General features: G+C 41.9%; 1 protein-coding gene across 1 annotated transcript; it reads left to right on the top strand.

The window, feature by feature from the left end:
- The first annotated feature begins 686 nt into the window (after positions 1-686).
- Positions 687-14,982, top strand: drd4a (dopamine receptor D4a). Its single transcript, XM_067590974.1, has 4 exons — positions 687-1,512; positions 6,913-7,025; positions 10,460-11,049; positions 14,477-14,982. The coding sequence occupies exons 1-4, from the start codon at positions 1,270-1,272 to the stop codon at positions 14,680-14,682; spliced, it is 1,152 nt and encodes a 383-aa protein (XP_067447075.1). The 5' UTR covers positions 687-1,269; the 3' UTR covers positions 14,683-14,982.
- Positions 14,983-15,906: the final 924 nt, after the last annotated feature.

Below are 15,906 nucleotides of genomic sequence, written 5' to 3'. Positions count from 1 at the left end.
AGCCATATCAACACCATAGCAACCGTTCATCAACAACCCCAGCCATATCAACAGCATAGCAACCGTTCATCAACAACCCCAGCCATATCAACACCATAGCAACCGTTCAGCAACAACCTCAGCCATATCAACACCATAGCAACCGTTCAGCAACAACCCCAGCCATATCAACACCATAGCAACCGTTCAGCAACAACCCCACATAGCAATGCCTCAGTAACCACGTGATAAGCAGCCTCATTCTCAGTAAGGTTGTAATGAGCTGTAATGAGCGTTGCAGCCTGCAGGAGGCGCTGGCAGCTCTTCAGACTGACACTGACTGATCTGTTGAATGATTTGATATGTGAACCTTATTAAATATGAGTATTAAACTGTAACTCTGCCTCCACTGATGTGAACGTGTTTCTATGTAAATCCAGATGTTGAACAGCAGCAGAGGATTCACTCTACACTGTAAAAAATGTCCCACCAACATGTTTCCATGAACCAAAAGCTCGTCTTCATTGAAAAATAAAGTTCCTGATATCAGTTAATGAACAGCTTTCATGTTTTTTAAAGGCGCACAATATGGGCAATTCAATTGATATTTTAAATGATGTTCATTTCACTGTTGCTGTGCTTGTGACACATTTACCGTCCTGACACACACACACACACACACACACACACACACACACTGTGTCTCCTGCTGGAGCTCAAGGACTGAAGGACACCGTAAAGCGCAGCTGATAAGCGGCTTTAAACGGTTAATTTGGCCCCGGTGGCCTTCAGCAGGCTGCAGGTAAACGCAGCCGCAGCCCGACTCACTGAGCTCGGTCTGAGCAGAGACGCTCCGGATGCTCTTCAGTCCTCAACATGAGCTTTAACGGAGGAAACATCTCATCATCCTCAGCTTTCTGTCATTTTAGGATTTTAACGCGTCTTTGAATCAGCTGATTTTCATCTTCAAAACATAAAATGTTCTTTTTCAAGAAGACAGGCGGAACTTTATTAGCATCTGTTTAATAACTATGAGTTAACGGTGTGAATGTGTGTTTTACTTTGTGAATAAGACCGACTTCCACCTGTTTCCATCCAGTTTTACGCGGAGTCTTTTGCGTAAAGTGCGCAGCGGCGCCCTGGAGCTCCACAGCACAGTCTGGTAGAGTCTCCGGGACACCGTGATGAGACTACAGTGCGGGGACCAGAGTCCTGCCCGGCCTTCATGAGAGGCCGCTGGCCGCGCTGCTGTGGCTCGGACCGGGACGGAGCGGAGGAGCCGCGGCGGAGATGGCGGCCAACCTGAGCGCGGCGGATGCGGCGGCGGCGGCTGCGGCGGCGGGACACAACGTGCCGGCCCTGGTGTTCGGGGTTCTGCTGATCGTGGTGATCATCTGCGGGAACCTGCTGGTGTGTCTGAGCGTGTTCACCGAGAAGGCTCTGAAGACCACAACCAACTACTTCATCGTCAGTCTGGCGGTGGCGGATCTGATGCTCGCGGTGCTCGTGCTGCCGCTCTTCGTCTACTCAGAGGTGAGACCGACCGGACCGGACCGGACCCGACCGTCTGAGAGAAACTAGTTTACCTGTTAAAGGTTCAGGTCAGGTGTCAAATCTGAACAAAAAACCCTTAAAACAGCTTTAATCAAACCTGAAAAACACTTAATATTAATCTGCAGATCACTGAAAATACAATTTAGAAACACTTAAACTAATGAAGTGACATTGAAGAAGTTGATGGGATGGCATATAGACAGTCCGCCACTTTTAAGGACACTGTCGTGTCATTTCTAACGCTGTTGGTTTGTTTAGTCATAAAAAACATTTGGTTGTGTTAAAATGCGGTAAAAATGTCCCGTTAACGACACTAAAATGCCCCACGTGACGGTCTCAATAAACTAACTATCTAACCAGCCTCCTAATGAGGAAAATTCAACTTATAAAATAAAAGACAGTCACATTATACAGACGTCATTTCAAACATAACGGAGTGAAACGACTATTCATACATATTATTACATCATTATGTTGATTCAGAGTTCAGATTATGAGATTGTATAAAAACACAAAGATGTTGCTGCTGCAGAAAGAAACACTGGACTGAACCTACAGTTCACATCTTTATTGACCCACAAGAGGAAATTCTTTACACTTCTATATATTCTATAAATTCTATATATTCTATAATACAATAAAATCATTAAAAGTGCTCAGAAAAAAGCAACAATACGAACAGGGAAGCGATAAAGTACCAAGAATGAACAATGATCAATGAACACTTGAAAATAAAGTGTGATGATTAAACTTAAACAAACAAGTAAACCCAGTAATAAACAGATAAAATATATAAAATAAATAAATAAAATGTTAACAGATGACAGATTGTCAGTCTGTAGCGGTATATACACATATAATACATTATTCATAATGTAGTTATAAGCAGTTATAAGGACATTTTAAGTGTTTATTACTGTACAGAAGACATATATTACATATTTTATATCATTTTATTACAGCTGTCATACTGTCTTTCATTATCTGTGTATGAACCAGCATCCAGGACTAATTCAATTTGCTTACAATCGCAACAATTAACACTTATAAAAGAGCTTATGTCTGCTTACAGCTGTATTATAGTGTGTTACAGTATGAAACATTGATTAAATGTTTATAAATGATAAATAGTGAGGAGTTACTGAGATCAGGGCAGGAAGTTAGTTTTTGTGAGATTTTTATGGACTTCAAAGCAGCTGTTATGTATGTTTCTATAATAATGTCTGATGTGTCAGTGTGTAACGTGTTGGTGATGAACCTACAGTGAATCATCAGAGACTCTGCAGCTCCTCTCGGCTTTACGGAGCTTTATAGTGAGTTTCAGCTCATTGTTTATCTGTCCGGCTGCAACTTTACTGTTCTGGTTCACTCTCAGCGTCTCATAGCGTCGTTTTCAGAGATAAAAAGCTGTAAAAAGCCGCTGAACACTACCTGCTAACAGTTAGCTGTAGACTAGCTGGTGAACATAGTGGAGCATTTAGCAGCTAAAGAGCCAGATATTTCCCTCAGGAGCTGGTAGAGAGTGAAAACAGCTAAAAGAGAAACACGACTCCACATGAATGATAATGTTGCTCCGTAACTGCTGGATGTGGAAATAAACAACTGTTTGCTAACATGTTAGCCACAAGTACTTTATAAGCTGATAATATGACAGAAGTAGTTTTTACAGACTATTCTGCTGAAAACAAGTTCAGGCAGCTTTAACCAGATTGAAACTATGAAGGACCAAGACTAGAACCCTGAGGAACCCCACATGTGATTATTGACATTATCAATGGGAGGATCATGTTGCTCCGTAACTGCTGGATGTGGAAATAAACAACTGTTTGCTAACAAGTTCAACATATCAGCTTAAAGATGATGATGAGTCAGAGTTTTATTCACTGCTTGTTTCTGCAGGTTGTGACACTTTAATATAAAGTCAGTTGTGAATTAATGTCTATAATAAAGTAACATCGTTTGTGAAGTAAATGCTGGTCGTTATTTTCAGCTCAGATAATTATCTGGTGATCTCTTTTAGGGGTCAGGACCCACAGGTTGGGAAACATCGGTTTAAAGGATCAGTTCCATGTTTTTACAGACTTCATTAACATCAGTCGCAGCTTCAGTCTTGAGTCAGGAACTTAACAACAAAACCATTTGAGGCTTTCTACCATATCACATGGTCTTCACTGAGCACGCTCAGTTGTACTGGAGCTGTAGACAAAGTCAAACCGAACCTGATCTCAACAACAGCTGACAGAACAGTCAAACTGAGGGATCTCTGGTGGCATTTATTTATTTATTTATGTATTTATTTATGTAATTCTATTAAATACAGTATATTCACTCTATAGTCTAGTATCGTCTAGAAGGAGGACGTCCAACTTTAGATAGAATTAGATTCAACCTGTCAACGGGGCAAACCAAACCCAGCAGCCTTCATTTATTCATTCGGGGTTCAGGTCTTTGAAACATTCAGTGTAACGAAGTCAGAACCAAGTTCGGCAGATTTCGGTGGCACTCGTAGTGATCCAGACCTGCCAGACCTGGACGGGATGTTTGGAGAACCACTTTGGCGACTTTGATGTGTCGGATGCAAACGCTGCCGTTCATACAATGAATCATTATACATAATTTGCATCATCTGCACGCATGCAGCAGTCAGACAGACAGATAAGTGATAGAAGCACTGACATGAAAACTCTAGTTGGTCATTTAGGCTACACGCTTATATAGTCTCTGTTGTTTACACCTCCACAATAATCAAACTTTAAGCCAATTAGATTTTTGAAAACATGGTTTTGATCATCTAGACTTGATTGCTGCTCCGTCGAACATCACCGGCTTTTTGCATAGAGTGACAGATCATATCAGCGTACTTTGATGTCAGAATGCGTAACCTGCTATCCAAAAAAGTCGGCAGGTCTGGTGATCTGAATCTCTCTTGAGCTGCAGATCTTTGTTTTCAGTCTCAGGAGAGTAGTTCTGTATAAGGCAGACGCTACTGAGCATGTGCAGGAACGTGGTTCTGTTTACAGCTTCACCAGCTTGTTGTGCTACGGATCACAACTTCTGGACTTTGTGCTGAAGCTCTTTGAGAAATGTATAACATCCAACGTCAAGAGACAAACTAACGTGACCAAACTCTTCATGAAGAGTCACTTTAGTTGTTTAGAAACGGCTTCAAAGACTAATAACAGTGATTTTCAGTCTCAGGAGAGTAGTTCTGTGTAAGGGAGACGCTACTGAGCATGTGCAGGAACGCGGTTCTGTTTACAGCTTCACCAGCTTGTTGTGCTGCATATATATTATCAATCAATCAATCAGTTTTTATTTATATAGCGCCAAATCACAGCAAAAGTCATCTCAGGGCATTTTTCACATAGAGCAGGTCTAGACCGTATATATATCTCAAAGAACTTGAGAACAAAGAGAAGCCTTTCATTCAAATTAATTAATCTATACATATAAATATATATTAAATATATATTTGTAAAATATTAAAGGGTATTACTGATGTGTTTTCATCTGTCTGTTGGACTAATTATTAACTAATTATTATAAATAACATGTCATCAGACCTGTTTGATGGTGGTGCAATATTAAACAATCGGCCAAAATAAAACAAAGCTTAAAATTAAGTTCAGTCAGCAACTGTTTCTTCATACATGGAGCCTTGATAGAGTGAACAACTTTGAAACCTGAAACAGATCTGCCTAAAACTGGCAGATCCGCTTTAGTCGAGGTGTAGAGACGAAGACGCAGGTGATTCAGACGCAACAAACCCCCTGAAACTCCCTGCAGGAACATCAGAGGAAACTCTGTGCAGTTGATTAAAGGGAAGAGGTCAAAGATCAGCCGTAACTCACCGACTCCGTGTCATAACCTTAATCTGTCTCAGGCCAGAGTCGGTCAGGATCAACCAGCTGGTTAATCAAACCAGGACACAGAGCTGCACATGTTATTAGTGACTCTTCGTGAAGACTTTGGTCACGTTAGTATGTTTAGAAACGGCTTCAAAGACTAATAACAGTGATTTTCAGTCTCCAGAGAGTAGTTCTGTGTAAGGGAGACGCTACTGAGCATGTGCAGGTTCTGTTTACAGCTTCACTAGCTTGTTGTGCTACAATATATATTATATATTTCTCAATATTAATTTCTCAAAGAACTTGAGTACAAAGCACGTCCACAGAACTACTCTCCGGAGACTGAAAACGTGATCAATGTTATTGGTCTTTGTTTAAATTTAAAGTACAGGCTGGTTAAACGGAACATTTGTCTTTTGGTTGTTGTTCTCTGAGCTCTGATGGACAAACACAAACACAATCTGTACATTCCTCCTGAGGTCAGCTGGGGGTTCCGGGGTCAGAGGTCATCTGAGGGGCCCCACAATGGATTTTAGGATAACAATGAAAACAAGTGTTTGTCAATTAGTGTTCACTCCTTTTTTTTCTTCATTGTGTCTGTTTATTTGTCCATTCATCATGTTTTCCTGAAGTTTCCTCCTCACAGTTTATCAGTCTGTGTGTTCTGTAATATATATACAAATATTTAACCACACAAACTAAACGGGACGGATCAGCTGACTCATATTTCAGCCTCAGGGAAAGCTGTTATACCACAATGACTGAATACTCCACTACAAGTAAAAGATCTCAAAATGTACATAAGAAAAAGTCCAAATTAAGTTTCAAAAGTAAATCTACTCATGCATTTAAAGGTCACATCGTTCCTCCGCTGTGAGAAACGTATTCATGGTTTTAATTCATCCTGCAGACTGAACGAGCTCCATGAAGAACCTGTAAAACAAAAAAACCTCCAACTGATCTGTTTAAAACTGCTTCAACTGTTACAGGATTAACTGACATTTTAGTTGCTTATTTCACTTCTTTTTAAATTAGTTTTAAAACATTTAAAACTCGTTTTCTCTTTTATAAAAATGATTTTACTTAAACACTTTTACAGGATTAATTGTCATTTGATTACTATTAATTTTGCTTGTTTTTGTCTTTTTTTTTAAATACTTCCTGTTATGTTTTTAATGTTTACAGCTTCTTGTTTATCTCTTTTCATGTTTTGCTTCTTTTTGTATTTAACCTGCTATTATTATGATTTAAACATGAGACACAAGACGTCATATTTTATTCATGTGATCAAATGTTTTGTAAAATCTTACAGCTGTCAGATAAATGTAGTGGAGTAGTAGTAATGAGGTGGACAAAATATTAGGAACACCTTTCAGTATAAAGCAGTGGACCAGCAGCTACAACCTCAATAATAAATATAAAGTAGAATAATCGCCGTTCTGACAACGTCAACACAAACTGAAACTGTAAAAAGCTCGTTTGCTCGTTATTATTGATGAGTGTGAGCGAACTCGGCGTCTCTGTGGTTCAGTTCCAGGACGGCGTTTGGACCCTCAGCACCACCATCTGTGACGCTTTGATGACCATGGACGTGATGCTGTGCACCGCCTCCATCTTCAACCTCTGCGCCATCAGCGTCGACAGGTCAGTGCTCACCTGGTGCACAGAATACACCACGAACCCTACTTTTATACTAAAATAACAGCTTTTATTAGGTGATACTGGTGGAACCATGTTACAAAACAGACTGATGAATGATTCTGGTTGTCTGACAGCTTTATATTTGACACTTGAACACCAGAAACAGCAGGATCAGTCTGGGTTGACTCGTTTCTAAACTGATGAAGCTGATGAAGCTGATGAAGCTGAAGAGGACGTCTGGTTGAGTTTCAGTCTTGAGAGGTTCAGTGTGTAATATTCTGAACTGCAGTCTGATACAGACAGAAGAACAATCAACTTGTTCTTGTTCTCTTAAATGGTCCAATGGATCTAAATTTGTGAGTGTAACTGATCTATCGATCTGTTCTTGAGACCTTTCAGAGACCTTTATGAAAATATGATTTAATGTTTCTTCTTCCGATCTAAAACTAAAAAACAAAACATTTTAAGATTTACGTTCCTTATAAAAAGAAAGTAAGATGTTATTGTTGGAGTTTAAAGTTCATATCTTCATCCAGAACACCTAAAACCAGAACTGGAGACTTGGACTCTTCTGCTGTAAGACTTGAATCACGTACTTCTGTTAGTACACTATGTACGCTATATATTACTGGCGTAGTGCATGAATTTCTACAGGGTAGTGTCGTCTCAAATCAAACACAGCCGTTGTGCACTTACCAGAAATGACGATCGCAAACTAGCATTAGCTAGCGTTAGCATTCACGTTATCGTTCGCGCTATCAAATCATTACAGACTGCTAAATTAACCCAAAAAACATCCTGATGGCTTAAATCTGACAACAGTATAGTGGTGCTTAGTGCTAAAAAACACATGTATAACTTACACTTGTATAATGTGGCGATGTTCACCGTAGTTACAACGTACCGTTCCGCTACGTAGCTAAGATGGCAACCATTGAGGGCGAGAAGCGTCCGTAGTGCCACACTCAACTTTTTGACCGTTGTGAGTGCATCATCCAGGTTCTCACAGTGCGTTTCTCCGTACTTCTCAGAGTGAACGCACTTATGCACTCAAAATGTTCAGTGTAAGTACAGAAGTGAAGCGATTTGAGACGCAGCACTGGTGACTCATGAATATTGAAAAATGCTGCACTGAACGTATTGATCCTCTCGGAGCTGCCAAACTGTCATTAATAATTAACAACATAATGAGGATACGCACAACGTCTCCGTAACGTAACGCAAACGCTCAGCTGCTGCACCGCGAATTAATTAATCTATACATATAAATGAATCTGACAATATTCTGATACACAAATGATTTCTGTACGTTATCTGCTAACTTTTTTGAATTGCAAGTCACATCTGAAACACTTGAAACCTGAAACAGATCTGCCTAAAACCGGCCCGGTTCTGATGTATCAGCAGATCCGCTTTAGTCGAGGTGTAGAGACGAAGACGCAGGTGATTCAGACGCAACAAACCCCTGAAACTCCCTGCAGGAACATCAGAGGAAACTCTGTGCAGTTGATTAAAGGGAAGAGGTCAAAGATCAGCCGTAACTCACCGACTCCGTGTCATAACCTTAATCTGTCTCAGGCCAGAGTCGGTCAGGATCAACCAGCTGGTTAATCAAACCAGGACGCCTCGCTGCGGGTCGTCAGGGTCACGCTGTCACCGTTCGCTCTCTGGAAATATGACGACGACCTTTAGTGTTTCCTGTAAAAAGCTCCAAAAGAAGAAAAATCAGAGCAGACAGAACAATTTAAAGCCCCAAATGAAGGACGCGTCTGCGATGATGAACTGCGCTGACGGTCGCTCGCCCTCGTTAGTTTGACTCAATGAGATTATCTGAACCTTTGGCTGATGTTGAAGGATGAAATCTGATGTTCTTACTCCAGGAAATATGATTACATGAGAGACTGATGGCGGCAGTGAAGCTAACGTGGACGGATGGTGATGAGCTGAAGCTTTTTGAAGCAGTTAGAGGTTTAACTGCAGGACAGAGTCTGAATAATTTACCAGACGGGGGCCGGAAACAGATCCTGGAGGTCTGCAGAGAGTCCACCTGCTGCTGGAGGGGAACTGGCTGCTGACCTGCTGTCAGTCATGGATGGATTACTGAACTGAACTGGGTCCCAGGGGCCGGGGTCTGTCCTGATCCTGATCTCCGTCCTTTAATATCGAGCGTCTGTCAAACAAGTCTGATCTTTATTTTGTTTCATAACACAGCTGCAGACACAGTAAGACTATATTCAAATGGTTCACTTCAGAACAACTTTGTTTCTGTTTCCTGTTTGGTTTCATGTCTCACCAGAACATGAAGCAACACGGAAACAACTTTTGGAAGCGATTCATGTAAAAATCAGGTTTATTTGTACAGACGTCGGAGTCCGAGTGTGATAAACGTCTTTTTGTGAATCTCAATGACAAACCTGGAGAGAATAAAGTCATAGAAATCTGTAAATCTAGAATAGAATTTAAAATCCTTCTCCTAACTTACAAAGCCCTTAATGGTCAGACACCATCATATCTTGAAGAGCTCATAGTACCGTATTATCCCACTAGAACACTGCGCTCCCAGTATGCAGCTTACTGGTGGTTCCTACAGTGTTTAAAAGTAGAATGGGAGGCAGAGCCTTCAGCTATCAGGCTCCTCTCCTGTGGAACCATCTTCCAGATTGGGTCCAGGGTGCAGACACCCTCTCTATGTTTAAGAGTAGGCTTAAAACTTTCCTTTTTGATAAAGCTTATAGTTAGGGCCGACCAGGCTCGCCTTGGATCAGCCCTTAGTTATGCTGCTATAGGCCTAGACTGCTGGGGGACTTCCCATGATGCACTGAGCTCCTCTCTCCTCCTCCTCCTCTCCATCTGTATGCATCAATGCATGTCACTAACTTTGCTTCTTCCCCGGAGTTTTTTGTGCTTTCTCATCTCACAGGAGAACCTGGGTTCTGGGCCGAGCCTTCGCGGTCCTGTTGGCGTCCTTCCCTGGCTGCTGCTGCTGTTGCTACTTATACTTATTTTTATTGTTATGATTGTTGTTATTCTGCCCCCCCCCTCTTTCCCTCTCTCTTTCTCTCTCTCAACCCAACCGGTCAAAGCAGATGGCCGCCCACCAAGAGCCGGGTTCTGCTTGAGGTTTCTACCCGTTAAAGGGGAGTTTTTCCTGCTGCTGTTCATGGGTTAATGTTGGGTCTCTGTAAATTAAAGAGTTTGGTCTTGACCTGCTCTATGTGAAAAGTGCCCTGAGATGACTTTTGTTGTGATTTGGTGCTATATAAATAAAAACTGATTGATTGATTGATTGATTGATCCTGACACAATGGCCACATTTATAGGAAACACATCAGTTCAAATAAACCAGAATAATATTCAGTCATTAGTAATTATCGTGAATGAAACTTCTCCATGAATCACGGTGCAGCGGGTTGTAAAAACTCTCTGATGTGTTGCAGGTTCATTGCCGTGTTGATTCCTCTCAACTACAACAGGAAGCACGTGGACACGCGGCAGATGGTCCTGCTGTCGGCCACCTGGATCCTCGCCCTGGCCGTGGCCTCGCCCGTCATATTCGGCATCAACAACGTGCCGGGCCGCGACCCCACCGAGTGCAAACTGGAGAACGACGACTACGTGCTGTACTCGTCCGTGTGCTCCTTCTTCATCCCGTGTCCCATCATGCTGCTGCTGTACTGCGGCATGTTCCGCGGCCTGCGGCGTTGGGAGGAGGCGAGGAAAGCCAAGCTGAGGAAAAGCATCCAGGCCTGCCGCAAACTGCAGGAGGCCGCTGCCTCACTGCCGCCGCTGGCCTCGCTGCCGCCGCCCCTGCCGCCCATCATTGAGCGAGAAATGACGGACACTCAGGACGAGCCGTCCACCTTCCCGTCCTCAGACCGGCCCTTCCCCTCGCCAGGGTGCAAAGACAGCCTCGTGAAGACGGTGAGCTTCACAGAGATCAAGTTCAACCCCGACCCTCACAGGAGGAAGACAGCCAAGATCAACAGCCGGGAGAGGAAGGCCATGAAGGTGCTTCCTGTCGTTGTGGGTGAGTTTACTTCCTGTCAGTGACATCACCGCCACCTAAAACTGGATTACCAACAAACTGGGCAACTGGTCCCGGGATTAAAGGGTCCAAACTCCAGCAACACTTGTAATATTAAGAACAAAGTGTGATTTACTGGCGTCTACATGGAGAAATTAAACATTATTAAAGAGTCCAAACTCCAGAAAGACACAAGCAAAACCCCCCAGAAGCTTTACTGTGTGTCAACAACCAAACATTTGACTCCTATCAGAGTCAAATTCCTTGTATGTATGAACATATTTGGCCAATAAAGCTGATTCTGATTCTGTCCTCATGATCAACGTAAACGCCGATCGGTTTATTCTGACAACATGAACGTGTCTTCAGAGAGGAAACTTTCATTCATCAGACAACAGTCAGCGCAACATGTGAAATAATACGAAAATAAATCTAAAAACTCAAATTTAATACCAACAGTAAACAGGCTGAAGCTCCTGAACCACAGTGACTAAATAAATAAATAAGAAAATAAAGTAAATGTCATTTCAGTCTAAATAACTGTCTGTGGTTTTATGTGTAAAGCTCAGTGACAGTATGAGGCTGTAACATCAGTAAACACCTGCAACACACAGTCTGACAGTCCTACAGCGTTTTATCAGGAAAAAGGTTCAGGCGGATTTCCAAAAAAGGACATTTGGTGACTCCTTATTTTTGTAAACACGTCCTGATTATGACACAATCAAAAAGAAAGTGAGAGAAGGACGACTGGTAGACGCTGGTAACAGCCACATAATGGTTGTTCCAGATATTAATGAGGCGTCAAACTGAACATCAAACCAACAACTGATCTGATGGAAACCTGTCAGTGGAGATCAGCTGATACCAGTTCAGCAAAAAGCTGAGCTGTCTATGAGTTGTTAACAGCTCCACCAAATAGTGATTTTTCCCTCTAAACTTCTCACATGCTTTCATTTCAATAAATGTTCAAATGATCCAATATTTCAGCAAAAATCAAAGATTAGAGAAAAAGTCCAAAAACTGAAAACAGATTTGTGTATCAGAACTTTGTTTTTTCTTCTTTCCTCTCCCATTAATCATCTCACCACCCCTCAGATTTATCTGCTGACCCTTTGGAGGGGCCCCACCCCTAGGTTGGGAACCACTGGACTAAACTAGCTAACTGTATATAAAGTAGTGTAAACTAGCTCCACCTCCAGCAGCTACAACAGTAACATGCTGCTCTAACACTGATGCTTCACTATTAATAATCTAATGATGTCATATATAATAATATATCAGTCAGAGGGACCAAACCACTACTTTTACTGCAATACTTTAACTACATCAAGCTCATAATACTTATGTACTTTTACTGTAGGAGGATTTTTCATGCAGGACTTTTACTTGTAATGGAGTATTTTTACGTTGCTATATCAGTACTTTTACTGCAGTAAAGTATCTGAGTACTTCTTCCATCGCTGTCAGTCTCATAATGACATTATTATTCTTACTACAAGTCCGGTTGGAGTTTCGACTCTTTAAGATAATTTTTGTTCTGCTGGAAATCTGAAAATTTCAATGAAGTTACGTTTAAATTCCAAACATTTAGTAAGATGTTTTCCATCCACACACTTGCATAAATAGTGATATAATGGGTACCTGAACGCCTCACCTCCACCTCTGATGTCTGTTCAGAGGCTGCGGGTACCTGAACGCCTCACCTCCACCTCTGATGGAGGCACTAACCCATCAGTTAGAAAAGGTCGGCCTATTAATAACCGCCGGTGTTGGTCCTAATGCGTAGAAGTGCTTCCCTTTAGCACACAGCAGCTAATCCTGCAGCTCCTTAATCTTAAATCCAATTATTACGTAAGACTGGGTCAGACATGAGTGTCAGTGTGCAGGTATCCCATGAAGCTCTGCCTCATTAGCTCCTTTGATTCAAGTGGAGGCCGGAGAGTAACGATAACAATACGAGAGAAATAACTAACTATCATTCTGGTGATTTTTTTTTAAATATTCTTTTTGGGACAGTTGTAAACCTTTATTATAGGGACAGTGGAGAGATGACAGGCATTGAAGGGTGACATGCAACATGTCTGCATGCGTCTTAAAGGGGACCTATTCTGCTCATTTCCAGCTCTATATTTTTATTCAAGGACTCCACTAGAGCAGCTTTGCATGATTTCCAGTTAAAAACTCCTTATTGATCTTTTACTGGTCCTTTATGCAGCCCCTCAGTTCAGCCTCTGTCTGAAACAGGCCGTTTTAGCTCCTGTCTCTTTAAGGCCCCGCCTCCTGATGAGCCCACTCTGTTCTGATTGGTCAGCTTTCAGGAAGCTTCGTAAACAAACTATGAAAGAATCTATAGTAGCAGGATTTCACAACTTTTTTTTGTTTTTTGTTCTTTACGCTAAATGTCAACTTCTGAAATCCATCCGTACATGTTGGAGCTGAATCGAATCCAAAATATGCAAGTTAAAAACGCAAACAATACATGGAACACCTTAGCAACCACCTTAGCAACCACCTTAGCAACCAAGGCAATGTAACAGACAGCCGTTTAAGGGCAACAATCTGATGTCAGCTGGTCTGCAAGGTAAAAAAAACACCACAAACTAAGTGTTCAGAGCAGGTTGAAGCCCTGAGTTTTGACTTGCAGGCAGCATTTTTACATACATTCACCTCAAGTTTTGGAACTTGAACCTTGTTTAACATCCGACATCAGAACAGGAAATAAACAACAGAAAACCTCTAAAAGCAGAATATGAACCCTTTCACCAGTAGGCTACCAGGGACAATTTAGGTGATTTTCTATATTTTTTCTTCAGTGAACTGATCTGTTAACCAGCGTTGTGTTTGTATCAAAGCTGATATATCTTATTTCCCCGTTGTTGTCCAGAAACTATTGAAACCCCTCAGTGAGTCACATGGCTGGTAGGTAGGTGAAGCTCTGTCTGATTAACTCACCTGATGATGCAGGTGGCTCCTGAGAGGGCCGAATGGTAAACTGGGTAGACTGGGAGGTAGGTTTGCCGGCTGGTAGTTAAAGTGGTGGATTGTCAGGTAGGATGGATGTAAGTTGGAGGCTGCTCAGTAGGAAATTAGATAGTTTGGTGGGTTGTTTCGTGTTTTGAGGACCGGATTTCAAAAAAATATAAAATAAATTGTTCAGCCCAACCTGAGAAACATTCTGTGTTTCTATTCTGGTCCAGATTATCTCAAGATGTAGTGTGAACAGTAAGTGTCACGTACATTTGATGGTGGATTTCCAGTCGTTGTGCTAAGCTAAGCTAAGCTAAGCTAAACCCTGAACCTGTTTCTGTACTGCTCACAGAGATGAACCTGAATCTGACTGTTCTCTGGGGAAACGAGGGTTTACAGACGTCTTTCTGTCCCGCTGTAGAGGAACTTTTTTTGATCTGTGATTCATGTCCTCGTCCTGCAGGTGCCTTCCTGTTCTGCTGGACTCCCTTCTTTGTCCTCCACACGATGCGAGCTCGCTGTCAGGACTGCTACGTCCCGCCGGCGCTGATGAGCGTGGTGACGTGGCTCGGCTACGTCAACAGCGCTCTCAACCCCGTCATCTACACCGTTTTCAACACGGAGTTCAGGAACTTCTTCAAAAAGTTTCTGCACCCCTGCTGCTCCTGAAAATGCCTGAACAGGATGCCGCTGCTGCTGCTGCTCGGACGACTTCTGAATACACAACCGCAAGAAACGCTTCTGACTGTCAAAGTAGCGTCTTTAGTCTGTATATGTTGCCATTGTTTACTTCCTCTTTTGATTTTCTACATGTGACGACAGCAAAGTTTGTTTGAGCTTCCATGTTTCCCTGTGAAGAAGCTTCAGAGGATCAGCAACACGTTATCATCGTACATCACACAGCAGACGAGAGCTGGTTTTATATGTTGAAATTCATCTTTTCAGAATAAATGTTTTCATTAAAATGCAGTCAGAGCAGTGTGTTTGTGGAGCGATGAAGATACAACAGCTGAGATCTGCAGATTAGAAGACTGGATCAGTTCATCTCACAGCTTAAAGGATCAATTTGCTGGTTTTCTATCTTTGTCTTCATGTTTGGATCCAAACCAACATTGAACTGATCTACTAACCAGTGTTGTGTTTGTACCAAAGCTGATATATCTGATTAAAAACACGTCAGTGAGTCACATCGCTGCACTGGGTCACATGTTCCTTCATCATGAAGAGTTTGGTCACGTTAGTTTGTTCAGAAACGGCTCCAAAGACTAATAACAGCATCATGTTTTCAGTCTCTGGAGAGTAGTTCTGTGTAAGACAGATGCCACTGAGCATGTGCAGGAACACTGTTCTGTTTACAGCTTCACCAGCTTGTTGTGCTGCAGATCAAAACATCTGGACTTTATACTGAAGTTCTTCACAGTGTAAAGATGAAGCAGTTCACTGTTGGTTTGTTGACAATAAGAAAAATACAGAAAATCAGCAGATTGATCCTTGAACAGGGAAAAATGGAAGAAACTTTTCCTGAAAATCATCGCTGGAAAAGAAGCAGCTGGAAAACAGTAATTAAATGTTTTTGAGTGAAATTATTTGTTTTATCATCAGAATTTGATGCATTCGGTCTGATAACATTTGGAAAACCTAAAACAGCTGCATGATTATTTTATCCCCGTTCAAGTGATCGAGGAGCCAACAGGAAGTCAGCCAGCTCTGTGGGTCCAAAAACATCCGTGTCCTCTCTTTACAGCCTGTGTTCAGAATCACACACTAACATACTAGTCATACTAAGTATGATTTAATATGAGCTCATTGGACATATTCAACCAACCCACAATGCATTGCGTCTCCTCAGACAGACGGTCCTGGCAAAATATTTAACAACTTTAATTTGATTTC

This window comes from Thunnus thynnus, chromosome 5 (assembly GCF_963924715.1).
Source record: "Thunnus thynnus chromosome 5, fThuThy2.1, whole genome shotgun sequence".
Classification (NCBI taxonomy): domain Eukaryota; kingdom Metazoa; phylum Chordata; class Actinopteri; order Scombriformes; family Scombridae; genus Thunnus; species Thunnus thynnus.
Note: the sequence above shows the minus strand (reverse complement) of the source record. Positions and strands in the feature narration are given on the sequence as shown.